The following is a 27,133-nucleotide window of genomic DNA, read 5'->3' on the forward strand; positions in this document are numbered from 1 at the left end:
CACCTCAAACAAAACATGCACTTACATACACTGATGTCAATGACTATACAACCTCAAATGTAAGCAGCAGGTTAAATAAAAAAAGTGCTGTTGACATGAAGCTGGCCATACATATAGTAGAACGAAACCTGTGAGTTGAAATGAAGCTGGGCATATATAGTAGAACGAAACCTGTGAGTTGCGCTGAACTGGCAAGAGTGACTGTCCAGAGGTCCTTGGCTGTGTCTGTGTGTGTGTGTAGTAGCGTACAGTAGGGTGTAGATCGGGACAGTAGATTCAGGTATCATTGTGACTCGCCGTTGTTGCTGGCTATAGCTGTAGTGGCAGTCTTCTTCTTTGGCATCTTTTTCACCGTCTTAGTAGTTGTAGTCGTCTGACAGGTGGGAAGAGAGGCAAGGAGTTAACCGAAGAGAAAATTAGAATAAAGAAATGAGAGCTAAAAAAAAATAAAAAATGGTATTCAGAGAACTTGGACAAGGGCACAAGAGCCATCTAATTCCACATTTTCAAAGTGAAAGAAAGTTAAAGATTTGCCAAATACATTTTTTACAAATCAACTGAAATATCATAATTGAATAAGTCTCCACCCCCCTGGAGTTAAGCAATTACAGCTATGAATCATTTTCATAACATTTTCCCAACTTTGCTCATGCTCAGTAAATTTGGTTGGGATTATTGTTGGACAGCGACATCACATTTATTTCAGCACCCAAAGAATAGCTCGAAATGACACAGAACAATGTCGTGTGTAATTGCGGGCTATTCTTCAGGTGCTGAAATCTGTTGTTTTTGAAACTATATTTTGTGTAACGTTGATGCTCCAGTATGTCCACATTAGTCGCTGCTAAACGCCATCGTAAATCGTGGAGGTGAATAAGATATATATTTTTTTGAAATTTAAGAGTAGAGTAGGATGAGGTTTCCCCTTACACACTGATCTAAGGCAAGTTTAGCATTTCCCTCCACTAAGATTAAAGACTCAGCTGATCGTAGAACTGTGTCTAGGGCAGCTTCTACACAGCTGCCGGAGAAGGCGAGAGCTGATATTCATACATGATAATATATGAGAGTATTTCTGTTGGAGGATTATACAGTTATACTGTGGGTGACCCTGTGATTTGCACACACTTAAACATATTAGGAGTTAAGAGCGGGGCGAGACTAAATTGGCTTCATCCTTCACTTGAAGGTTGCGCTGTGACTCCTTAAAACAGTGGTATGTGCAATTTTTCTTTTTGATTTCCACATTTACACTCACAATACAGGCACGCACAGCCAGTGCACTTAAAACCATCACTTTTCTGACTCACCTCAGTGCAGAAGAAGCAGTCACTCTGTCAGAAATAATGCATAAACCCCAATCCACTGTGTGATCCCCTACCTCTGTCTTGGCAGCGGCAGGTTTTTTGGTTGCCCTGACACTGGCCGTGCGTTTCACGGGGGCCTTCTCCACGACGTCCTCGTCAGAATGCTCCGTGGTGATGCTCCTGGTGTCTGATTGGTCCGAGCTGTGCTGCGATGATTCGTCAAGATGAGGAACCATGGAGGAACGAGCTGTGGGATTGGACAGAGGGATTGTGGACTGTCATGAGTGAAAATCATCATCATCATCATCATCATATTCCCACTAGTGTGCCAGGGGAGTATTCATTAGTTGCAAAACATTTTGCTACTGCGTGCAACGGAAACAGTTTACACCAAAAGTTTTGCAATGAAAACAAGTTCAGTTAGGTACCTCCCAGTTTCATGCTGTTTGCTTCATGGAGAATACATGGCAGGTTTCTAGGCTCTATCAGACATGTGGTTGGTGAATGAGACGAGAGTACATGCCTATAGCCACTAACAGGAGCTCACGCGTTAAACCCTCCATTATTGGTTACGGATATATTCACTCTCCCTATCCCAGTCTGCTGTCCCCACTTGCGTCAAGATGTCCACCATTGATCCTACCCAATAAAGCAAAGGTTACTGAACTAAATGACTATGGCACCGTAGCACTCACTTCTGTCATCATGAAGTGCTTTGAGAGGCTAGTTAAGGATCATATCACCTCTACCTTACCTGACACCCTAGAACCACTTCAATTTGCATACCGCGCCAATAGATCCACAGACCATCGCACTGTATGCTGCCCTATCCCATCTGGACAAGAAGAGTACCTATGTAAGAATGCTGTTCATTGACTACAGCTCAGCATTCAACACCATAGTACCCTCCAAGTGCATCATTAAGCTCAGGACCCTGGGTCTGAACCCCTCCCTGTGCAACTGGGTCCTGGACTTCCTGACTGGTAGGAAACAACAACACCACTTCACTGACCCTCAACACAGGGGCCCCACAAGAGTGCATGCTCAGCCCCCTCCTGTACTCCCTGTTCACCCATGAATGTTTGGCCATGCACGCCTCCAACTCAATCAAGTTTGCAGACGACAACAGTAGTAGGCCTGTTTACCAACAATGACAAGAGCCTACAGGGAGGAGGTGAGGACCCTAGAGGGGTGGTGCCAGAATAATAACCCTCTCCCTCAACATCACCAAAACGAAGGAGCTGATCGTGGACATCAGGAAACAGCAGAGCACGCCCCTATCTATGTCAACGGGACCACAGTGGAGAAGGTGAAAAGCTTCAAGTTCCACAGCGTACAAATCACTGACAATTTGAAAATGGTCCACCCACACAGACATGTGTGTGGAAGGCGGCGCCACCTCAGTAGGCTGAAGAAATTCAGCTTGGCCCTAAGACCCTCAAACTTTTACAGATACACAATTGAGCGCATCCTGGTACGGCAACTGCACCGCCTGCAACCGCAGGGTTCTCCAGAGGGTGGTGAGATCTGCACAACGCATCACCGGGGGCAAACTACCTGCCCTCCAGGACACCTACAGCACCCGATGTCATAGGAAGGCCACAAAGATCCTCAAGGACATCAACCACCCGGGCCACGGCCTGTTCACCCTGCCTCCATCCAGAAGGCAAGGTCAGTACAGGTGCATTAAAGCTGGGCCCAAGAGACTGAAAAACAGCTTATATCTCAAGGCCATCAGACTGTTAAATAGCCATCACGAGCCAGCTACCACCCGGTTACTCAATCCTGCAACTTAGACATAAATTCACTGGTCACTTTAATAAATGGTACACTAGCCACTTCATTAATGTGTACATACTGCTTTACTCATTTCATATGTATAGTCGCAAGTAAAAGTATGTGAACCCTTAGGAATTACCTGGATTTCTACATAAATTTGATCTTCATCTAAGTCACAACAATAGACAGGGTGCTTAAACTAATAAACAGTATTTTTATTGTATATTTTGAATACATAATTTAAACCACAGTGTAGATTGGAAAAAGTATGTGAACCCCTAGGCTAATGACTTCTCCAAAAGCTAATTGGAGTCAGGAGTTAACTAACCTGGAGTCTAATCACTGAGACGAGATTGGAGATTTGTTTAGAGCTGACCTGCCCCATTAAAAAACCTCAAAATTTGAGTTTGCTATTCACAAGAAGCATTGAATGATATGAACCATGCCTCAAACAAAAGACTTCTCAGAATATGAATTGTTGCCTTGCATAAAGCTGCAAAGGGTGACAAAAGTATCTCTAAAAGTCAGTCCACGGTAAGACAAATTGTCTATAAAACAGAAATGTAAGTACTGTTGCTACTCTCCCTGGGAGAGGCCGTCCTACAAAGATGACTAAGCACAGCACAGAATGCTCAATGGGATTAAGAAGAATCCAAGTGTCAGATTTGACAGAAATCTCTGGAAGATGCTAACCTCCCTGTTGACAAGTCTACAAAACGTACACCACGGAAGAAGCCACTGTCCAAAAAAACAACATTGCTGCACATCTGAAATTTGCAAAAGTGCACCTGGTTGTTCCACAGCGCTACTGGCAAAATATTCTATGGACAAATTAAACTAAAGACCTGTTCGTAAGGTTGCACATTTTTGGGGAATATTCAGGTGTAAACCTTCCGTGGGAATTCACATTAACACCATTTAAAATATATGTTTTTTGCATTGGATATATTTATCATATGGAGACAGAAAAGAACCTTACCTTATAAGTAGACAATTGCAAATGATTAAATCCTTCCAATAGAAAAAAGTTTAGTTACAAATTTAGTTTAATTAAATGAGTCGACACTTCACATGGGATGATTTCACTGAACAAAATAAATATTGAATGATCTCCCAAAAACATTTAACATAAAATGATCTAGAAATTAAAGCTCAGGTATTCATGTCTTCTCCCTGGACCTCCTCATTGTCCACCTCTTGAACATCCGACTGATGCTTCATCTTCAATGTCCCTTTCCAACCTTGTTGTCAGGCTCAAAAAGCCTCAAATTTGCCCAGATGGCCATCAATTTTTCAACCCTTGTATTGGTCAGCCTGTTGCGTGGTTTGGTGTGTGTTCCCAAACAAGGTGGCTGATGTTGGTGGGATTTGGAGGGTGATGGACGCAACAGGGGAACGAGCCTCAGATCCACAAAGTCCCTTTCACCAGGTGGATGATGAGATATATTGCATCTCCATCCCAAAGCCCTTGCTTTGAAGTGTACTTCACAAGACTGCCAAGAACCTTGCCCTCATCCAGGCCAAGGTGGCGCAAGACAGTAGTGATGACATCATAGGCCTTGTTGATCTCTACACCAGACAGGATACTCGTGCCAGTATACTTAGGGTCCAACATGTACGCTGAGGTGTATGGGCATTAGGCAGAAGTCTTCATGCTTTTTGATGTATTTCAGAACTGCAGTTTCCTCTGCTTGGAGCAACAGTGAAGTGGGCAGGGCAGTACGGATTTATTCTCTTACATCTGCAATCTGTCTCTGAATATCAGACAGGATGGCATTCTCTCCCTCAATACGTGTAATGGCTACTGCTATAGGTAAGTAGCATGAGTTTCAGGCTGCTTCCCACCCTCTCCCTAAATACATCATCCAGAAGGATCCTCTTGATGGGGCTGTCCATGATATGGCCATTTCTTGGAGCAACTCCTTCCCCTCCAGGAGACTGTCAAACATGACTACCCCATAGGTGGTGTTGAGAGGAAGGCAGACATTTTACGTGTCCAACCTAGTGTTTTTTTGTTTGTTTATAACTTTAAAAAAAATGTTTTAACTTATTTTTTACATAATGTTGCCTCTACCGAACTTCTAGACATCAGGTCTGCAATTACTCACCACGGGCTAGCAGAATCCTTTTTTTCCCCCTTTCACGACCCTGACGAGCCCGACGTGAAGGATAAACTGCTTTCTCAGGAACAGGCCCAGATTCCCACGATTTGCGTGTAGAAAAAGGGGTCAAAAGGCAGGCTGCCTTCTGAGAATTCGTAGGCGACCGAATAAACTCCCACTTCCCTCCATTCTGCAAGCAAATGTGCAATATTTGGAGAATAAAATCGACGAGCTACCCGGAAGATTAAACTACCAACAGGACACTAAAAACTATCTTATGCCTTTTAGTCGTGGCTGAACGATGACACGCAACATACAGCTGGCTGGTTACATGCTAGAACAGCGGCATCTGGTAAGACAAGGGGCGGCGGACTATGTATTTTTGTAAATAACAGCTGGTGCACAATATCTGAGGGAGTCTTGAGATATTGCTCGCCTGAGGTAGAGCATCTCATGATAAGCTGTAGACCACAATATCTACCAAGAAAGTTTGCATCTGTATTTTTCGTAGCTGTTTAGATACCACCACAGTCAGGCTGGCACTAAGACAGCATTGAATGAGCTGTATTCCACCATAAGCAAACAAGAAAACACTCACCCAGAGGCGGTGGCGCTCCTAGGAGCAGGGGACTTTAATGCAGGGAAAATTAAATGAGTTTTACCAAATTTCTATCAGCATGTTAAAATGTGCAATCAGAAGAGAAAAAAACAAACACTTGGGACCACCTATACTCCACACACAGATGCATACAAAGCTCTACTTCGCCCTCCATTTGGCAAAAGTTAAAGCAGGAAGCACCAGTGACTAGATCAATAAAAAAAAAGTGGTCAGATGAAGCAGACGCTAAGCTTCAGGACTGTTTTGCTAGCACAGACTGGAATATGTTCCAAAATTCCTCCGATGGCATTGAGGAGTACACCATGTCAGTCACTGGCTTCATCAAAAAGTGCATCGATGACGTCGTCCCCACAGTGACCGTACGTACATACCCCAACCAGAAGCCATGGATGACAGGCAACATCAACACTGAGCTAAAGGCTAGAGCTGCCGCTTTCAAGGGGCAGGACTCGAACCTGGAAGCTTATAAGAAATCCCGCTATGCCCTCCGACGAACCATCAAACAGGCAACGCGTCAATACAGGACTAAGATCGAATCATACAACACCAGCTCTGACACTCGTCAGATGTGGCAGGGCTTGCAAACCATTATAGCCTTTAAAGGGAAGCACAGCCGAGAGCTGCCCAGTGACACGACATCAGATGAGCTAAACTACTTCTATGCTCACTTCGAGGCAAATAACACTCAAACATGCATGAGAGCACCAGCTGTTCCAGACAACTGTGTGATCACGCTCTCCGCAGCCGATGTAAGACCTTCAAACAGGTCAACATTCACAAGGCCACATAGCCAGATGGGTTACCAGGATGTGTACTGTGAGCATGCGCTGACCAAATGGCAAGCGTCGTCACTGACATTTTCAACCTCTCCCTATCAGAGTCTGTAATACCAACATGTTTCAAGCAGACCACCATAGTGCCTGTGCCCAAGATCACGAAGGTAAACTGCCTAAATGGCAAACGACCTGTAGCACTCACGTCTGTAGTCATGAAATGCTTTGAAAGGCTGGTCATGGCTCACATCAACACCATTATCCCAGAAACCCTAGACCCACTCCAATTTGCATACCGCCCCAACAGATGATGCAATCTCTATTGCACTACACACTGCCCTCTCTCACCTTGACATTTCCACACCATATTGATGAGCTTTGAGGGCACTAAGGATCAAATGGATCCTGACGGGCCGCCCCCTGGTGCTAAGGGTAGGTAACACATCCACCACGCTGATCCTCAACACTGGGGCACCTCAGGGGTGTGTGCTCAGTCCCCTCCTGCACTCTCTGTTCACTCATGACTGCACGGCCAGGCATGACGCCAACACCATCATTAAGTTTGCCGATGACACAAGTGGTAGGTCTGATCACCGTCAAGACAGCCTATAGGGAGGAGGTCAGAGACCTGGCCGTGTGGTGCCAGGACAACAACCTCTCCCTCAATGTGATCTTTTTAATTACGCTTCTCCATTCTCAGCCTTGACTCCTGAACATCTAATCAAATGGCTACCCAGAATATTTGCAGTCTCGTAAATATTTTTACTGCACCTTGTCTGCATCACCAACAAATTAACATGGTCCAAGCACACCAAGACAGTCATGCCCTCATTGTCTTTTTTTTACTGAATTGTTGGTAAGTAAGTAAGCATTTCCCTGTAAGGTCTACACCTGTTGTATTAGGTGCATGTGACTAATAAAATTAGATTTGATTTGTTGTTGTGCTCCTATTCTTCTTATTTTGCTTGGTGAGGTAGATTCCTGCTATAACTTGAAGACCCTTCACATACCTAACCAATTACTTGGCTCTGTTGTAGAATGAACCAGTTGTATACACAGCTCGAGCAAGACATTCATCAGCATTTCTCTGACTACGTTCCTCCATTGAGTTAAAAAAAAACTGATTCCAGGAGGACCATGAGCTGTTGCAATCGATGAGGTGTCGGAGTCATTATTTTCACCTCGAATAGAAGTAGGACTTTTGTCAGAGGTTGCTTGTTGTAAGCACAGAGGGAACTTTATGCACTTGGCCAGATGATTCTGCATCTTTGTTGCATTCTTCACATAGGATTTGGCACAGTATTTGCAAAAGTACATAGCTTTTCCTTCTACATGAGCTGCAGTGAAATTTCTCCACAAATCAGATAGTGTCCGTGGCATTTTCCTGTAAAGATTTTTTCACTAATGAGTAAATACAATTTCATGTACAGATTAAACAACTCTTTTGTAAGATACATGTTTTTAAATTAAATATATGGAAACAGGTGAATTAACACTCCTCAGTTAGCAGGCTAAAGCGAGCTAAAACCCACATGGTAGCTGTAGGCTACTATTTACTAGTTTTAAAAAATAAATCATTGTCTCAAAATATTTACACCCCACCCCCAGTATTGTAATCAAAACTTACCAGAAAGCATGTATTCCTTGGCTCAGACAGTGTAGTAGTGTGGGCTCAATAGCATCTTATTAGTGTGTAAGATCTTGAGAATCAGCTGTACATGTGATGGAAGATTGCACTGTGCATGCAGAGGGTTGCAATTCTATTGAATTGGGGATAGTTTAACCAAAATATGCCACAAGACCTAGAATTGCCTTGTGTATCCCACAAAAAAATGCCACTGTTATAAGCAAACTTTTTTGATGAATTTAAGCAAAATTCCCAGGCTTAACTTCCAAATGGAAAATTCAGGATATTTCCTGACCCTTTGCAAGCCTAGTTGTTTGTAAGGAACACAAAACACTGTGTGGAGAACAAAAAGGCACAGCACACCAACAGCAAAAACTCATCCCAACCTCATCCCAACTGTAAACTTTAGTGGAGAGAGCATCATGGTTTGCGGCTGCTTTGCTGCCTCAGCGCCTGGACAGCTTGCCATCGACGGAAAAATCAATTCCCAAGTTTATCAAGATATTTTGCAGGAGAATGTAAGGCTATCTGTCCGGCAATCGGAGCTCAACAGAAGTATGGTGATGCAACAGGACAACGACCCCAAAGACAGAAGAAAATACGCCTTCTGGTGTGGCCCAGTTAGTCCAGACCTCAACCCAATTGAGCTGCTGTGGAATGACCTCAAGAGAGCGGTTCACACCAGACATCCTAAGAATATTGTGGACTTCAACAGTTTTGTGAAGAGGAATGGTCCAAAATTCCTCCTGACAGTTGTGCAGGTCTGATCCGTAACTACAGAAAACTGGTTTGGTTAAGGTTATTGCTGCCAAAGGAGCGTCAACCTGTTATTAAAGCCAAGGGTTCACATACTTTCACCACCCTCCAGTGTGAAAGTTTACACAGTGTGCTCAATAAAGACATGGAAAATTATAATTGTGTTTTATTAGTTTAAGCAGACGGTGTGTGTCTATTGTGACTTGGATGAAGATCAGATAACATTTTATGACCAATTTATTCAGAAATCCAGGCAATTCTAAAAAGGTTCACACTTTTTCTTCCCACTGTATTCTATTCAATGTCACTTCGATATTGCTCGTCCTAATATTTCCATTATTTTACTTTTAGATGTGTGTATTGTTAGACATTACTGCACTGTTGGAGCTTGGAACACAACAAGCATTGCGCCACACCCACAATAACATCTGCTAAATGTGTATGTGACCAATAAAATTTGATTATAGATTTTTTCGATGTTACCGTTTCCAGTTCTGTCTCTTTACATGGTCCGTCTCGTCGCTACACTAGTTCTCTTCTTTCCTGGCTTTCATGTATACTGCCCATGAACTAGATTTATTCCCTTTCTCCATCCTCACTCTCCTTTTCTCCCTCAGTGTTTCCCCCTGTATTCACAAACTGCAAGCCCCACAGAGACAGAGCTGTGCAGTCAGACACAAAGACGCCCCACTGACATCACATGCTATCTCTCCCCATCTCCTCCCCTTCTGGAGTGTTTCCTCCCTGGCATCCTGCAGGTTTTTTTGTGTGTGTGATTTTTTTTAAATCACATGACTTCACCACCTCCCTCCCTGTACCGATAAGAGCTGTTCGACAACAGGCACAGAGTACAGACAAACAAGTCAACGTACTGTAATACTATGACTAAAATGGCTGTCCTTTCTCAACAACCTTTTTGACCACCGATCTGACAGGGGTGATCAGTACCAAATACCCCAATATTCACAGTGATCTGTACGCATGCATTATATACTCTGCCATATGGAAGGAGGAAGAGGACTGGCCACCCCACAGCCTGGTTCCTCTAGTTTTCTTCCTAGGCTTTGGCTTTTCTAGAGAGTTTTTCCTAGCCACCGTGCTTCTACACCTGCATTGCTTGCTGTTTGGGGTTTTAGGCTGGGTTTCTGTACAGCACTTTGAGATATCAGCTGATGTACGAAGGGCTATAAAAATACATTTCATTTGACGGCGCAAGCCAGCATGTGTGAGAGTGTGTGTGTTACCCACTCTGGCGTGTGGCTTTGGCGCGGGGCAGTGTGTTAGATAGCGTGCTACTTCCAGTAACTGTGTCGTCCATGGGGTCTCTTCTCATGCGCGGGTCAGAGGAACGCAGGCCCAGCTCCTCCCCATCGTTGATCAGAGTCAGGTCCTGCATGCTGAAACTACGCAGCTTCTCCGACAGCACACCCTGGCCCTGCACAGCACACACATAGCTCAAACACTGCAGACGCCCTAGAGCATTCCAGTGCTAAGGCACATGGAGTATACAGTAAGAGCACACACCTCAAAACGCCTTGGGTTGACAAACACACAGGATGGCATATGCACATTGTAAGTTTCGTCCTCTCTCGCACACGGAAACACCATGTGCACACAGACACGCCCCCCCCCAGGGTCGGGGCCCGGCGCCTTGCTTACCTTGCTAGCTGCGGTGACGGCGGCTGTAGCAGCCAAGTTCAGCCCCCTCTTTCCAAACCTCATCATAGTCTCATAACTACGGTCTTTGGCCTGGGTGATGTACTCGTCTATTTCCTACAGGACAGAAGAGATGAGGGAAAAAAATAATAAAAAGAAACAGAAATGGAAAGCAAAAGCAGGTGACAGTTACACAAAACAAAGAGGAGACAAAGAAAGATGAGTCAGCGCATCTAACCAGTAGAGAATTGACAGGCAGACAGAGCTGGATCTTATTGTGACCTCTAACCCTCTCCTTGTCGGACAGGGTTAGAGTTCATGGTTAAGAGTTACACATTACCTTCTCCTTGTTAGACAAGGTGGGGTGGACGAACTTGCGGTAGAGCACGCTGGAGCCCTTAGTGTACGGAGACAGGAGCCAGATCACAAAGGCTATCTTCAACTCAAAGTAGAAAGGAAACCTGCATGGACCACCACACCAGATACTTAACAGGCTGGAAAGGAGAATGAGCTCGGCCTCGTTCAGAGAACAAAGGGTGTACCAAGCATTTGCTCTGATATCTTGGTACTTTTCAGAAGGCAATAGCCTACCTACACCATGACAAATGTAAACAAACCCGAAGTTGATTTAAATATAGCAATCCGAGTGAGCACATCTTTTCAACCATGAATACGTATTGTCAAAGTATTTTGATCCTAGGGACTAGTGTTGTATAGTGGCTGTAGGGCAGTGGTCAGAGATGACCCACCAGGACTCACCAGGACATGAACAAGTCAGTGAGGGTCTCCACTGTGGTGAATAACGCAAACACTATCCAGTACATCATCCATTTCACCTGGACACACAAACGGAGAGAGCGTCACAAATATAGCACATGAAAGCATAGCCTACAGTAAGCTGCCGTAAGAATGTGACAAGACACACGTAGCGCATTCACTGTCTCCCGCACACACACACATGCACGTTACAGCCCTTATAAACTGAATCAGTATGCATGGTCTATCACTGCCAAAGGATGGGCATGGAAATAAATCCAGTCAGTGGGTAGAGAGTGTACCATCAATTATTGCAATATAAATAGCAAGATGGTATGGATGAATCCTAAAAGACACACTGACAGAGTGCAAACAAGTTAATACAGTGCCCTTCAGAACATATTCAGACCCCTTTCCCACATTTTGATACGTTACAGCATTATTCTAAATACGGATTAAATTAATGTTTTTCCCCTCAATCTACACACAATACTCCATAATGACAAAGTGAAAACAAGTTTAGAAATGGTTTGCAAATGTATTAAATATCATACGTAAGTATTCAGACCCTTTGCTATAAGACTCAAAATTGAGCTCAGGCGCATCCTGTTTCCATTTATCCTCCTTGAGACATTTCTACTTGGAGTCCATTTGTGGTAAATTCAAATTGATTGGACATGACTTGATTGGACAAGGCACAACCACCTGTCTATATAAGGTCCCACAGATGACAGTGCATGTCAGAGCAGAAATCAAGCCATGAGGACAAAGTAATTGGCCATAGAGATCAGAGACAGGATTGTGTCGAGGCACAGATCTGGGGAAGGGTACCAAAACATTTCTGCAGCATTGAAGGTTCCCAAGAACACAGTGGCCTCCATCATTCTTAAATGGGAGAAGTTTGGAACCACCAAGACTCTTCGTAGAGCTGGCAGCCCGGCCAAAATGAGCAATCGGAGGAGAAGGGCCTTGGTCAGGGAGGTGATCAAGAACCCGATGGTCACTCTGACAGAGCTCCAGAGTTCCTCTATGGAGATGGGAGAACCTTCCAGAAGGACAACCATCTCTACAGCACTCTACCAATCAGGCCTTTATGGTAGAGGCAACAGACAGAAGCCACTCTTCAGTAAAACTGCACATGACAGCCAGGTTGGAGTTTGCCTAAAGGACTCTCAGAATATGAGAAACAAGACTCTGGTCTGACGAAACCATGATCGAACTCTTTGGCCTGGATGCCAAGAGACACAAATGACGGACTGGCCATCTGGAGCACCGAGAGTATTCCCGGTGAGCAGCTTAACAATTGGGGCCGATGCAACGCAAAATGTAAATAACCCCAGCCCCCGCTTAAATAAAAATAACCAAGTGCTGTGTGTCTGGCTGGCCCAGGCGAGTGGGCTGTCGGGTATTACATCTGTTGGCCTCTCTCCCCCAGCCAATTACATTTGGTCCAGTCCATTTTAACTCTACCTGGGCCCCTCCCCTTTCCCATCTCTGTTAAGTGGTGACATTTGGATAAATAGTGGAGCAAGATGGACGAACAAAAAGAAAAGACACGTAAAAAGGTGGTGCTGAAAAAAAAAAATGTGGTGTAAGTCCCTTGGAGCTGATGCAGCCAAAAGTTTTAAAATAAGCAGTCAATCATCTCAGCCTAGTGAGCCTGAAGGCACTGGCAGGAGAGAGAGCAACCCATTGGAGTTCAGCGATACCAGTTCAACTGTTAGTCAAGGTTTTGCAGTTGAAGTGGTAAGACAGAAGAGAAAAAGGGATAAGATATCAATGTTTGGGTTTGGCTAGCTGGCCTTTTGTTGAAACAAGCACTTGTCAATGTCACTTTTCGTGAACCGACCAATCACAGCCTGGATGGGCAGGACATTAAAAGGTTGACGTGCTACAGCAAACTTTCGAAATGTTGAACTCATTGTTATGATTGACAAGTTAGTCTCTTTTGTTAATGCTAAGTACTAACAACCAATGTAAACCATTCCTTGCACAAGGATTTAATGATGGAACAAAACCTACAAAAATTATAAATGTTGTTTGTGTATTTCTTAAAATTGCTGTATTGTCCTACTGGAATTAATATTATACTAGCGGTATTTAGTATACTATTATATTAACATTAAATAAAATGTTATATTATACTAAATTATTCATCCAGGTTGAGGATACTGCATCTGCAGTGGACAGATGTAGATTGAGCCAGAATGCCACACCAATTTTTGATTATATTAAGAGGCCGAAGTCAATGGACCTAGATATGTTTAGATTCCACCCCCAACAAAAGTGGGAAAAGTGTGGTGCAGAAGGTGCTCTTTTATAAAGATGGTACCAACAGGAAGTGGCTGACATACAGTGAAGAGAACCATGCTTTAGTCAGCTTCATTTGTACGCATCATAGATGTTGTTAAAGTCATAGGGAAGAGAGGTCTGAGCTACAGAGGCGTGCAGTCTGAAGCAGCTTATACACTAGATGACAGCAGCATTGAACATGGCAACTTTTTAGAGATGTTCATTCTGCTGAGTACGACCTGTGTATTATTTATTTAACCAGGTCGGCCAGTTGAGAACAAGTTCTCATTTGCAACTGCGGCCTGGCCAAGATAAAGCAAAGCAGTGCAACAAAAACAAGAGTTACACATGGGATAAAAAAAACAGTCAACAACACAATAGAAAAAGCTATGTACAGTGTGTGCAAATGTAGTAAGATTAGGGAGGTAAGGCAATAAATAGGCCGTGGTGGCAAAGTAATTACAATTTAGCATTAACACTGGAGTGATAGATGTGCAGATGATAATGCGCAAGTTGATATACTGGGGTGCAGAGGATAAAAAAAAAAGTTTAAACAATATGGGGATGAGGTAGTTGGGTGTGCTATTTACAGATGGGCTGTGTACAGGCAGTGATCGATAAGCTGCTCTGACAGTTGATGCGTAAAGTTAGAGAGGGAGACATAAGTCTCCAGCTTCAGTGATTTTTGCAATTCGTTCCAGTCAATTGCAGCAGAGAACTGGAAGGATAGGCGGCCAAAGGGAGGTGTTGGCTTTGGGGGATGACCAGTGAAATATACCTGCTGGAGCGTGTGTTGCTATGGTGATCAGTGAGCTGAGATAAGGCGGGGCTTTACCGAGCAAAGACTTATGAATGTATGAAAGAGCATCTCACTGCCTGCATAGGGAAAAGCAAAACAAAAAATATATAGATTTATTTTTTTACTCTGAACCAGGGTCAAGAGGGGGCAGAAGCTCTCTAACCACTCTTATCAAAGACTACCACCATACGGCGCAGGCCACCATAACAAGTGAAATCCAGGAAGCTTGTATGTTTTCAGTCCAGATTGACACTACAACAAGATCAATGCTCTGTCATAGTCAAATGTGTGACGAACGTCATGAGATGCTTGTGGCTGTGGTGAAATGCAAGGCATCCACTGGACAATACTTTGTCCAGGTACCGAGTGAAGTACTGGAAAACATGAAGCTTGACATCAGCAAGCGCATTGGCAATTCCACTAATGGAGCCTCCAGTATGCAAGGCCAGTATAAAGACTTCTCTGCCCACCAATCAAGTGCATGGGTGGTGCTATGTACAGACATTGAACCTTGTTTTGGCAGACACAGAGTGTGTCTTGGCAAGTGGGGTCACTTTTTTCCTCTCTCAGTGACAACATAACTGTGTTCTTCAGTGAATCCTACTAGAGGATGAACATTTTGGAGAAGGAGAGCAAGAACCCAAGACACAGACGTCTTGCTCCAATCGGAGAGACAGGCTGGTGGGCTAAAGACTGTGCCTTAAAGAAGGTCTTAGGAGCTTTTGGAAATCCAGATGAGAGTCTGTATGTTGATGTCCTTCTCACTCTGTCAACCATACTACAAGATCAGAAAAACATCACTACTGCATGGGTCAAGGCACAAGGATACATTGAGGGGGTTGCTGAAGTATGAAACAAAAATAAAAAAATAAAGATATTCCAGGTCACCTCACCAGTCTCAAAATATCTTCAAAACGAATGGACATTCTGTCCGTGCATCGTATTGTTGTGTCAGAGGAGCAGCTGAAAGGAATGGCAATATATTTTGAAAAAGTGAAGGCAGCTGTAGGCACATTTGTTCAGTGGGCTAACAGGAAGTTGCAGGAACTGGATGAGGAAACAGAGCTGGAGTTAGAGACCACTCGGCCAACGAAAAGGGCTCGAAAGAAGAAAACCATGCCTGGACAGATGGCACAAGATGAGACTTTTACTGGGGTAGAGAGTGCATACAAGAGTGGGGTCCATAATCAAATTCTGGATACAGTTAAAGATAGAAATCGCCGATGGCTGCTGAGTAATGGCACTTTGTGTGCCGACATTGCTCTTATATACCCTAAAAGCTTTAGTCAGCTAACATTCAGTGCCAGTGGCTTTCCACAGACAGCACTTCAAGAACAAAGAATATACTTTATCCCCATTTATTTATATTGTTCAGTAATCTTGTTTACATTAAGTGTGGCGTGGGTTGTGGTGTTTTGCTGGGTCGGTCTGAGACAAAACGTCCAGGTACATATTTCGTTCTCAGTTTGTCCCTGCCTGCACCATCCCTACGATGAAGCATGGTGGTGGCAGCATCATGCTGTGGGGGCGTTTTAAAACGGCAGGGACTGGGAGGATTGAGAAATTGAGGGAACGGAGCAAAGTACAGAGAGATCCTTGATGAAAATCAGCTCCAGGGCACTCAGGACCTCAAATGGGGAGGTTCACCTTCCAACAGCACAACGACCCTAATGCAGGAGTGCCTTTGGGACAAGTCTCTGAATGTCCTTGAGCGGCACAGCCAGAGCACGGACTTGAATCCGATCTAACATCTCTGGAGAGACCTGAAAATAGCTGTGAAACGAAGCTCCCCATCCAACCTGAGAGCTTGAGAGGATCTGCAGAGAAGAATGGGAGAAACTCCCCAAATGCAGATGTGCTAAGCTTGTAGCATCATACCCAAGAAGACTTGAGGCTTTAAAATCGCAGCCAAAAGCTACTTCAGAGTAAAGGTTCTGAATACTTAAGGATAAAATAAATAAATCACATTCACAAAATTTCTAAAAACCAGTTCTGTCATTATGGGGTATTGTGTGTAGATTTGGGAGGGGCAATTGAATCCATTTTAGAATAAGGCTGTAAAGTAAACAAAATGTAGAAAAAGTCAAGGTGTCTGAATACTTCACGAATGCACACAAACAATTCAAAGTACTCAACCCAGCTAGGGAATGCAGTGAATAGCCTGAGAAGTTGAGTCACTTGGGGGGGGATATAAAAACAACAAGGCTAAAGGCTAAAAATGGCATCCTCCTCTGTATCTCCCTCCCACTCCCTCTGTCAGTCTGCATGTGCCCCCGCTCAGATATTGAGAGTGGGGTTTCTATAGTAACCAGAGGGAGGAGACTAAGGAGAGCACTTGGCAGAGGACCCCTCTTCCTTCTTTCTCATCCCTCTGCTCGCTAACAGGGATGAGGTAAGCTGGGAGGTTCCCCTTTTAAACGGATACAGTTGAACTGCTCCCGCATCCTCAGAGACAATGGAAACTTGCAGCATCCCATTGGAGAGAGTAAAATCCCACACCCCATTTAAAAAAAAAAATAGTCATCACTTTTTCCAATAAGAATATGAGCTGGCTACAAAAAGAGACTTAAATGTTTATCCTACACTAATATACATGAATAATAATACAAATAAATAGGTACAGTACTCACATATTCCTTCACATTCTTCGTCTTGACAGCCTTGTATGAGGAGTAGGCCGGGTAGAGGGTCCCGAAGGCCAGGCTGAAGGATGAGACATGGGTCAGAGGTTAAGGTACAGTAAACAACATAACCCCGGCAACATGACCTCAAGATGCCAACACTGAACAAAAATTCCCCCTCTGTTTCAATATTTATCTAGTCAAATGTTGCTTAAACACATGACTCGAGTCTAAAACCCATGATCTCAGTGTTAACAGAAATAGGTTGCGTTCAAAGAAAGTAGGCCATATTCTGAACAGGCTCTAAAAATGTGCACTCAAAAAAAATACTGTTAGCCTACTTAGGGTACCAGCTGTATTGCAATAATACATGGTGACATTTAGACATAAAAAGGGCAGTTTGTTGGAACAAATTCTCTCTCCAGGAAACAGAAGATTGGAAAACCATGGAGAGCGTTTCTGCTACTGAACTGATAGAGGGACAAAACACAAAAAGGGCTAACGACAGGTCACCCACCGTATGTGAACCTACATGCAACACACACAAAAGGAAAAATAAATCCAGTCACACACACAATACTCTGTCCTGTCGGCCCGGCAATTACTGCTGATGTGACAGGAACTGAATGCTGAGCGAGGGGAGATCAAGGAGGACCACGCCTTACAGTCTGTCTGCCACACACACAGCCATCAGAGGCTGTCTGCTACCAGTGTATGTACAGTATGTGCATTTCTACCACTGTAGGTTAAACAGTGATAAGGTGTAGCACCCGTCGGTCAGAGTGATACTTTGTGTATTCCAAACTCTCTCTTAGGCCGTCTTGTGGAACTCTTCCTGCTATGGGATTTTCTTGTTCCATCGGTGTATGTCGTGTACACTGGGTCCATGCATCTGTCTAGGTCTGAGTAATTTGCCCAGTCATACATGTTGGGCCAGTGCTGCACTGTGTTGTTTGCTTTACATTGCAGTAAGAGGAGACGTTGGGCAGGGCGGGCCAGAGGACACCCATGTGTCACAAGTTTGGACAGCACAGTAGAGAACACTATAATGTACATATCTACTTTACTGTACTCTGGTCTACTGTACTGGCTACAATGGGAAATTATAGTAGTCACAAACTACAGTTGGGTCAAAACAACCACCTCATTGGCACAACTCTGCAATAAAGAACTGTTGAATCTGATGCCCAGTCCCATTGGCAAAAATGTATTAGAAACCAGTGGCCATCGACAGCCTTTATTTACATTACTATTGCGGCCGCGAACGACCTTGTTTAGCTATCAAAAATATCGGTGTCAATATCGCTAAATTAACTTGCTAACCACCTGTTGTCGTATTCGTGTGGCTGTCATCACATTTTTATGATTGCGTGCTGTCTCATGGAAAGTCGCCAGCTAACTCGGTTGTTTTGTCTCGTTTCTACCGATGTCATTTATATGAAAACGGCCCAAGCTGCTTTCTATTGCTAGCTAGCTAGGCTTTCAGGCAATAAAAGTTGTGTGTAGTGATACATTTGGGCAGCGCTCAGGAAGCGTCAAACCTCAGCTATTACTTTTACTAGATAGCCATACAGAAAACCAGCTTACTAGCCACCGAAACGAAGGCTGGATTAATTGGTGTTTATCTGTTGGGCTTAGGTTGTGGTTTGTCATGTTTGCTAGGTGCAGATATTCATAGGCTATACATTTCCTCGTTTGTCTATTATTTGACCGCTTAGTTGTCGTATTAGAGTAGAAGATGCCTGCGCAGTGGAGCGCATATGAGTAGTTGGCTATTTGTTTACATTGCCAGCTAACAAGTTGCTTGTTTGTCCTGTTTCTACCGATGCAATTAATTTGGAAACTGTTCCAGCTTCGTAACTAATCAGCTAACATTGGCAAACTCTGTAGTTAGTGAGTGAGAAATGAGAAGCGTGTAACTATCACAACTCATTATGGAAACACCTTATTAGGAAGAGAGTTTGTGTATGGTTGAGAAATAGAGGAAGGAAGAGAGACTATGTTCCAGACTACAATTGTATCCTATTTGTTTTGTTGCTCCTCTCTTTGTTACTCTCGGTCAGTGAAAAAAGTGATATGGAGAGTCAAGGCTCAGCAGAAAAAGGCAGGGAGGAATAGAAGTTAGAGATGATTGGAGGGATAGAGATGCGGAGCGAAAGGAGAGAGGACACCTGCGAGGGGAGCCTACGTTTCCATGGCGTGTGTCTGCCCTAAGTCTCACCATTCACCCTTGAACCACAAACCACGGGGCTAAAGTGACAGTGGTAGGGGTTTTGGAATTGTTTCTCTTTTTAAAAAATGGTAGGAACTTATCTGTTCCAGAGCTTGTAATGGATTACAACAAGAAAATGGGTGGGGTTGACCATCTGAGGAGCCATTACAATGTTGGACGCACAGGCAGAAAATGGCAGAAGTATGTGTTTTGGGGGAGATGCTCAACATAGCCCTCAATTGCGTACATTGTGTGGGGGGACCCTGCAAAGGCTTCTTCCCAGAAATCTCTTCTCTGGAGGCATTGAAAATGCTTGTGCATTCACTTTGTGTTATGGCTACAGTGGCAGGAAGAGGGGAGACAATGTGGCACCATGGCGTGTGGCTCGAGTTGTAACTCATTTGAAAGCAGGTGAAGTTTGAAGGGCACAAAAGGTGTGTGGTGTGCATCCGGAGTGGACATAGAGTAGGGCAAAGAGTGGGAGATGTGTAGAAACATCCTTTGGGTGCTCTGTGTTCTGTGCCACTTTGCAGGATGGGGCCGTGCTTCCAGGCGTTCCATGACATGTTGTAGGCTAAATGCAAACACTAAAGTGATGGTGTGAAACATCAAATTTGTCCTACAAATATTTTTGTATCTAATACTTGTTGCATTCACTGAATAGTTGTCAAAATAGGCTACTATTTCAACATTGTGTGTCAGGCCTGATCTGTACTAAATCTTGAGAGTAGTTACCTACACAGTTACAACTGTGACGTAGCTTCTTCCCATTTGCTGGCAACACCAAAGACAGTTCAACATGTATAAAGTCTCGGGACGTACTGTCTATATGCCAATTTTCACATCAATAGATATATATTTAGTTTAGACGATCGGGTTATAACATGCCCAGAATGGATTTGTTGTAGGAGAAATCGACTTTGGGCAATGATTTCGCTTGAAACAATGAGCCGTCTTTCGGCGCGGACATCCATTACATTTCTGAGATAGTCTATTTGCAAGCTGGCGAAGGGATTTAGTGTGTTGTCAAAGTGCTGCTTTTAACCAGGGCAAGGTGACCGGAAGCAAGGCAATCAAACAAGCTAAGCGTCAGTACAGAGACAAAGTAGAGTCGCAATTCAACGGCTCAGACACAAGAGGTATGTGGCAGGGTCTACAGTCAGTCACAGATTACAAAAAGAAAACCAGCCCTGTCACGGACCAGGATGTCTTGCTCCCAGGCAGACTAAATAACTTTTTTGCCCGCTTTGAGGTCAATACAGTGCCATGGCGCACCACCAAAACATGCAGACTCTCCTTCACTGCAGCCGACGTGAGTAAAACATTTAAACGTGTTAACCCTCGCAAGGCTGCAGGCCCAGACGGCATCCCCAGCCGCGCCCTCAGAGCATGCGCAGACCAGCTGGCTGGTGTGTTTACGGACATATTCAATCAATCCTTATCCCATTCTGCTGTTCCCACATGCTTCAAGAGGGCCACGATTGTTCCTGTTCCCAAGAAAGCTAAGGTAACGGAACTAAACGACTACCGCACCGTAACACTCATTTCCGTCATCATGAAGTGCTTTGAGAGACTAGTCAAGGACCATATCACCTCCACCCAACCTGACAACCTAGACCCACCCCAATTTGCTTACTGCCCAAATAGGTCCACAGACGATGCAATATCAACCATACTGCACACTGCCCTAACACATCTGGACAAGAGGAATACCTATGTGAGAATGCTGTTCGTCGACTACAGCTCAGCATTTAACACCATAGTACCCTCCAAACTCGTCATCAAGCTCGAGACCCTGGGTCTCGACCCCACCCTGTGCAACTGGGTGCTGGACTTCCTGACCGGCCGCCCCCAGGTGGTGAGGGTAGGTAACATCTCCACCCCGCTGATCCTCAACACTGGGGCTCCACAAGGGTGCGTTTTGAGCCCTCTCCTGTACTCCCTGTTCACCCACGACTGCGTGGCCACGCACGCCTCCAACTCAATCATCAAGTTTGCGGACGACACTACAGTGGTAGGCTTGATTACCAACAACGACGAGACAGCCTACAGGGAGGAGGTGAGGGCCCTCGGAGTGTGGTGTCAGGAAAATAACCTCACACTCAACAAAACTAAGGAGATGATTGTGGACTTCAGGAAACAGCAGAGGGAGCACCCCCCTATCCACATCAATGGTTCAGTAGTGGAGAGGGTAGTAAGTTAAGTTCCTCGGCGTACACATCACAGACAAACTGAATTGGCCCACCCACACAGACAGCATCGTGAAGAAGGTGCAGCAGCACCTCTTCAAACTCAGGAGGCTGAAGAAATTCGGCTTGTCACCAAGCATCCTTGTCACCGAGCATCCTGTTGGGCTGTATCGCCGCCTGGTACGGCAACTGCTCAGCCCACAACCGTAAGGCTCTCCAGAGGGTAGTGAGGTCTGCACAACGCATCATCGGGGGCAAACTACCTGCCCTCCAGGACACCTACACCACAACCCGACGTCACAGGAAGGCCATAAAGATCATCAAGGACAAGCACCCGAGCCACTGCCTGTTCACCCCGCTAACATCCAGAAGGCGAGGTCAGTACAGGTGCATCAAAGCAGGGACCGAGAGACTGAAAAACAGCTTCTATCTCAAGGCCATCAGACTGTTCAACAGCCACCACTGACATTGAGTGGCTGCTGCCAACACACTGACTCAACTCCAGCCACTTTAGTAATGGGAATTGATGTAAAATATATCACTAGCCACTTTAAACAATGCTACTTAATATAATGTTTACATACCCTACATTATTAATCTCATATGTATACGTATATACTCTACATCTACTGCATCCTTATGTAATACATGTATCACTAACCACTTTAAACTATGCCACTTTGTTTACATACATTACTCATCTCATATGTATATACTGTACTCGATACCATCTGCTGCATCTTGCCTATGCCGTTCTGTACCATCACTCATTCATATATCTTTATGTACATATTCTTTATCCCTTTACACTTGTGTGTACAAGGTAGTAGTTTTGGAATTGTTAGGTTAGATTACTCGGTTATTACTGTATTGTCGGAACTAGAAGCACAAGCATTTCGCTACACTCGCATTAACATCTGCTAACCATGTGTATGTGACAAATAAATTTGATTTGCTACGGATCGGTAAAAGGGTCTAGCATTGCCATGTTGCTCCATTACGTTGTTTGCTATGGGGAAAGCTCAGAGAAGCCCACCCTTTTCGTGGAATTAGTTGTCTTTTTATAATGGAAGATTATATTACTGCATAAGATGCATAGATTCTCATGGGATAACATGCCTGAACAAAAAATTGCTTGCTAACATATCTGCTTGTTTTCAGATGAGACCACTAGTGCTGCCTCAACCACCACAGCTGGGTCCAAGACAATGTTCACACCTATCCCAAACTTTAAAAAGAGTTACCTTTCTAACCATTTAACCTAATGAAAATCTCTTAACTGTGCTAGATACATCATGGTTAAATAAATTCTCCCAAAAAAATATATCAAGCCAAAAAAGTTGCAAACCAGAGTGAGTGGGGGGGGAGGTGCCTCCCACCCGGGAGACGTGTCATCAGGGCATTTACTTTTTGAATGACCTCTGCCAACAGAAGAATAACTTTCATCCGTTCTAATTATTAGCTTTAGTCGAACAGGGCGAAAATGGTCTTCTCCATACTGCATCCCATCTTGAGTTTTAATTCAGAGAAAGATGTTGTATTGAAAAGTAATTCCGATGGAGTTTAAACTTCTTTCTTACCTAAAACACTCTTTCTACTCGTTCCCTTCGGAGTTCTTTTCTGGCTTTTTGTTTTCCACAGCACCCCATTATTCAATATGACCCTCTAGTGACAACATGCTACCACCTTCGCTAGGAAGTAATTTATTTCTTGGCCATGTTGCGTATGTGCAGTACCAGTCACAAGTTCGGTCACACCTACTCAGTGTGTCTTGATTTGTACTATTTTCTACATTGTAGAAAATAGTGAAGACATCAAAACGATGAAGTAACACATGGAATCATGTAGTAAACCCCAAAAGAGTGTTAAACAAAGCACATGCGCATCAAGTACGGAAAATGCAGGCTAGACATCTGGCAAAAACAACATATGGTAAAATGAATGTGCAGCTGGTGGACATATGGCATTAATCGCTCTACACACTAAAGGTAATAGTTGCCTTAGATGTTATTATTGGTTATGTAATACAATGCAAAGTCAGACAGTAGGCTACATCAATAGCCCTATTTGCATGGGACTAGTATTACTACAGATTGTTGGTTACATAATTATTAACCCAGAATATCTGTTATTCCAGAGGACGATTCAAAGGGGATTCTTTTCAAAACCCCTTCAAATTAGTGGATTTGGCCATTTCAGCCACACCCATTGCTGCCAGGTGTATAGAATCGAGTAGACAGCTATGCAGTGGCCATAGACCAACAGTGGTAGTAGAATGGCCTTACTGAAGAACTCAGTGACTTTCAACGTGGCACCGTCATAGGAGTCCACCTTTCCAACAAGTCAGTTGCCCTGGTCAACTAAGTGCTGTTACTGGGAAGTGGAAACGTCTAGGAGCAACAACGTCTCAGCCACGAAGTGGTAGGCCACACAAGCTCACCGACTGGTTCCGCTGAGTGCTGAAGCACCTAAAAGTAATCGGTCTTCGGTTGCAACACACACTACCGAGTTCTAAACTGCCTCTGGAAGCAACGTCATCACGATAACTGTTCGTCGGGAGCTTCATGAAATGGCTTTCCATGGCCGAGCAGCCGCACAAAAGCTCACCATACGCAATGCCAAACGTCGGCTGGAGTGGCGTAAAGCTGAATTGATGAATCATCCTTCACCATCTGGCAGTATGACTAGGTTTGGCGGATGCCAAGAGAATGCTACCGGGCCCAATGCATAATGCCAACTGTAAAGTTGGTTGGAGGAGGATGAACGGTCTGGGGCTGCTTTTCATGGTTCGCCTCCCTCTTCATCTCACCAAAACATAATTGGTCTCACCCCTTATGAAACAGCACCACTGTCACAGTGACAGCTCCATAACATATTACACACGATGAAAGTGCTTTTTGTTTTGGCTGATGTTAGGCTGGACAATAGAACGAGTCAAAATTCACCCAAGGCTGAAAAACGGCTTTAGAACGTTAGCGAAACTGGAACACTAGCGCGAGCCAATAGCAAATGAATGGAATCGAACGTTCGCAGAGACAGTTTTGACTGGAGTGAAGCTTAATAATATATCCCTTTTAATTTTACCACAACAATCTGTTCTTAGGACGAAACTGAAAAACTCCTCGTGTAGAAAGTAAACATCCGCACCTCAATGATGCCAAGTGTGCCTATGTCTACATAACGAGGAAGTAGGGGGTAAAATGGCAACTTCTGACTATTTCTGGTCTCGCGTTTGACGACAACGAGATACACATTGCGAGATATTTGGCGAAATATACCAGCATGCTTCTCCATCGAAAAACAATGGGGGGAGCTCAGCGTTCCAAGGGCAAAAGGAATTTCGGGGTTAGCGTTTGATGACGAGATACACTACCGAGCCTTACACAATTAGAAAGAGGCGATTCTCATGATTAAAATGGGGTCCATTTTTTTACATCTAAATATACACATTGCGAGATATTTGGCAAAATAGACATACATACCTATATGTCCCTATTGTAAACAACGGGACGACTTCTGAGTAACTAGAAAATGCAAACAATTAAACGCGAGCAGGTCTCCATTGGCAACTATAGCGAAACTACCATCGTGACTATACAACAAAATGGGATTAGAAAGTTCGGATGGCGAGTAGAACTAATAGGAGATGGCACGGTGAAACATACCCTTAAAATAAGGCCTGTTTTGTTTTCGTGATTACTTAAACTACGGCAGGCAGCTGGGGTATATAGTAATATTATGCAACTGAGCTCCACCGCGGATGCAATGAGCTACATTTTATTATAAATAAAGCATTGTTAAAAATGTCATGTGTCCAGCCTACTGATGTGGAGCCGACATTCTTCGGCACTTGACGCATGTGCTTCGCTTTTCAACTACCTAAAAGCGAGCTGGTTTGAGTCTGTGTACTTCGGTTTGTAACACCGCACGAGTTGAAAATATTGAACGCATGCAGCACACAACGCACCACAACCTAGTGTTGTGGACTGCTCCATTGACAATGAATGACTTCCGCCGGAACACAAAGAGTGAAGCATCTGGTGGACATGAGGCGTTAAAGCTTCAATGTGTAACTTCTTTGAGCGACGGACCAAAATCACAGAAATAAGTTCTAGATTTGTCGTTCTCATCGAAAGCAAGTCTAAGCGGTAGATTTAAACTAATAAATAATGTACAATGCTTCCTGTTAAGTTTCGGTTTTGTATACCAGCTTCAAAAAGCTGAATATACAATATTTATAGCTATTGAAAAGATATTTAACAGCGGTTTACATGGATTCGCTACACAATGCTTGTTTTGTCAAAAACTTAAAATTAGGCGAACTATTTGAATTTTAGTAACCAGGAAATTACGAGTTATTTCTGCATTTTGCACATTTAAGACAACTCATGAATGACAAAGCTCATGTAAAATATTGACTTGATCTTGGTTGAGGGAACATTGGAATAGTACAGGCCTGGCTTCTATAATCATCAACACATATGACCGCAACTGCACTGCTAGCATGACACACGACAGCCAGACAAAATCATTAATGATGCTAAATGATTTGGCTGTCAGCGTCATGCTAGCAGTACAGTTGCTGCCATGTTTTGTTGATCAAAGCAGCCGGACCTGCATTATTCAAGATTGCGCACGATTAGCGATAGCCAAGACCAAAGCATTTTTGCATTACTGATTTAGTTACACAACCAATATATGAATTCGTAAATTAGCTTCAGTAGATGGCATTAGCAAGCTTGTTAGCCATTTAATGTATTCCACCTTCACTTCAGTTGGCTAGCAGCGTTGTCATTTCAACTAACCACATTAGCTAGCTAACGTTACCTTGCCAATTTTGCACTGGCTAATGGTGTTGCTGGCTTTATTAAACACCAGTGGTCAAAATGCACATTAGACACCATGGGCTACATTTAAACCAACGACAATTTAATTGCTAGAAATTTGCTTTCTCGCTAGCAATCTGGCTATCAAGATAACTGTTCGCGTGTGCTCTGGGCACAAGCCATGGCAGCGGACAGATGACAGCGCGAACTAGCGTATGTAGCTATAGAACGCGATAAAACAGACGCTGCAGAATGCATACTCACACGACCATCCTGGAGATAATCCACGACACCATCTTAATTGGAGTGAGCTTTTCCTTCTTATCGGGAAATCTAACTAGCTGTACACCCCCCCATTCCTCCGTCCACGACCGTGTGGTTGTGATGCAAGTGCAGTTAGTTGCCTGCTGCTTCTGCTCTTGAATGCTCTATTTTACTGGCAGGTAGGTTACTGTGGATTCTGAATCTGCAGCATTCAAATCGCTGGAAATCCTCTTCTCTTAAAGGGGCAGGTCCACACTGTTTTGTCTTGTCCGTAGAGAAGGCAAAAACAACTGGTTACTGCCACAATGAAATAGGTCCTATGAAGGCTGCCACTGACCCCATTAGCTGAATTATGTAGGCCTAGCTAGATAGACAATACCAACAAGCTCTACAGTGAAACGTCAGATGCACTGATGTCCCAGACCATCTCTAGGCCAGGGCTCTCAAACCCTGTTCCTGGAGAGCTATGGTCCTGTATGTTTTCACTCCATCCTAATCTAGCACATCTGATTCTAATAATTAGCTGATTGATAAACTGATTTAGATTAGTTATGA

The 27,133-nt window shown here is 44.0% G+C and overlaps 1 protein-coding gene across 1 annotated transcript; it reads right to left on the reverse strand.

The window, feature by feature from the left end:
- On the reverse strand, nucleotides 1-27,056 carry LOC135526203 (receptor expression-enhancing protein 2-like). The gene is made up of 8 exons (XM_064954366.1): nucleotides 26,579-27,056; nucleotides 17,097-17,169; nucleotides 11,379-11,455; nucleotides 10,960-11,080; nucleotides 10,623-10,736; nucleotides 10,212-10,398; nucleotides 1,382-1,554; nucleotides 1-373 (listed from the first exon to the last, which is right to left on the reverse strand). The coding sequence occupies exons 1-8, from the start codon at nucleotides 26,608-26,610 to the stop codon at nucleotides 284-286; spliced, it is 867 nt and encodes a 288-aa protein (XP_064810438.1). The 5' UTR covers nucleotides 26,611-27,056; the 3' UTR covers nucleotides 1-283.
- Nucleotides 27,057-27,133: the final 77 nt, after the last annotated feature.

This window comes from Oncorhynchus masou, chromosome 32 (assembly GCF_036934945.1).
Source record: "Oncorhynchus masou masou isolate Uvic2021 chromosome 32, UVic_Omas_1.1, whole genome shotgun sequence".
In the NCBI taxonomy this organism is placed as follows: domain Eukaryota; kingdom Metazoa; phylum Chordata; class Actinopteri; order Salmoniformes; family Salmonidae; genus Oncorhynchus; species Oncorhynchus masou.

Bases quoted from the DNA above. Each gene is read 5' to 3' on its own strand.
- LOC135526203 (XM_064954366.1), bottom strand. From the start codon at position 26,610: ATGGTGTCGTGGATTATCTCCAGGATGGTCGT. The intron at 11,081-11,378 runs GTGAGTCCTGGT...TGGTCCATGCAG, and splicing joins ACTGACTTGTTCATGTCCTG to GTTTCCTTTCTACTTTGAGT. The intron at 10,399-10,622 runs GTAAGCAAGGCG...TGTGCTGTGCAG, and splicing joins CCGTCACCGCAGCTAGCAAG to GGCCAGGGTGTGCTGTCGGA.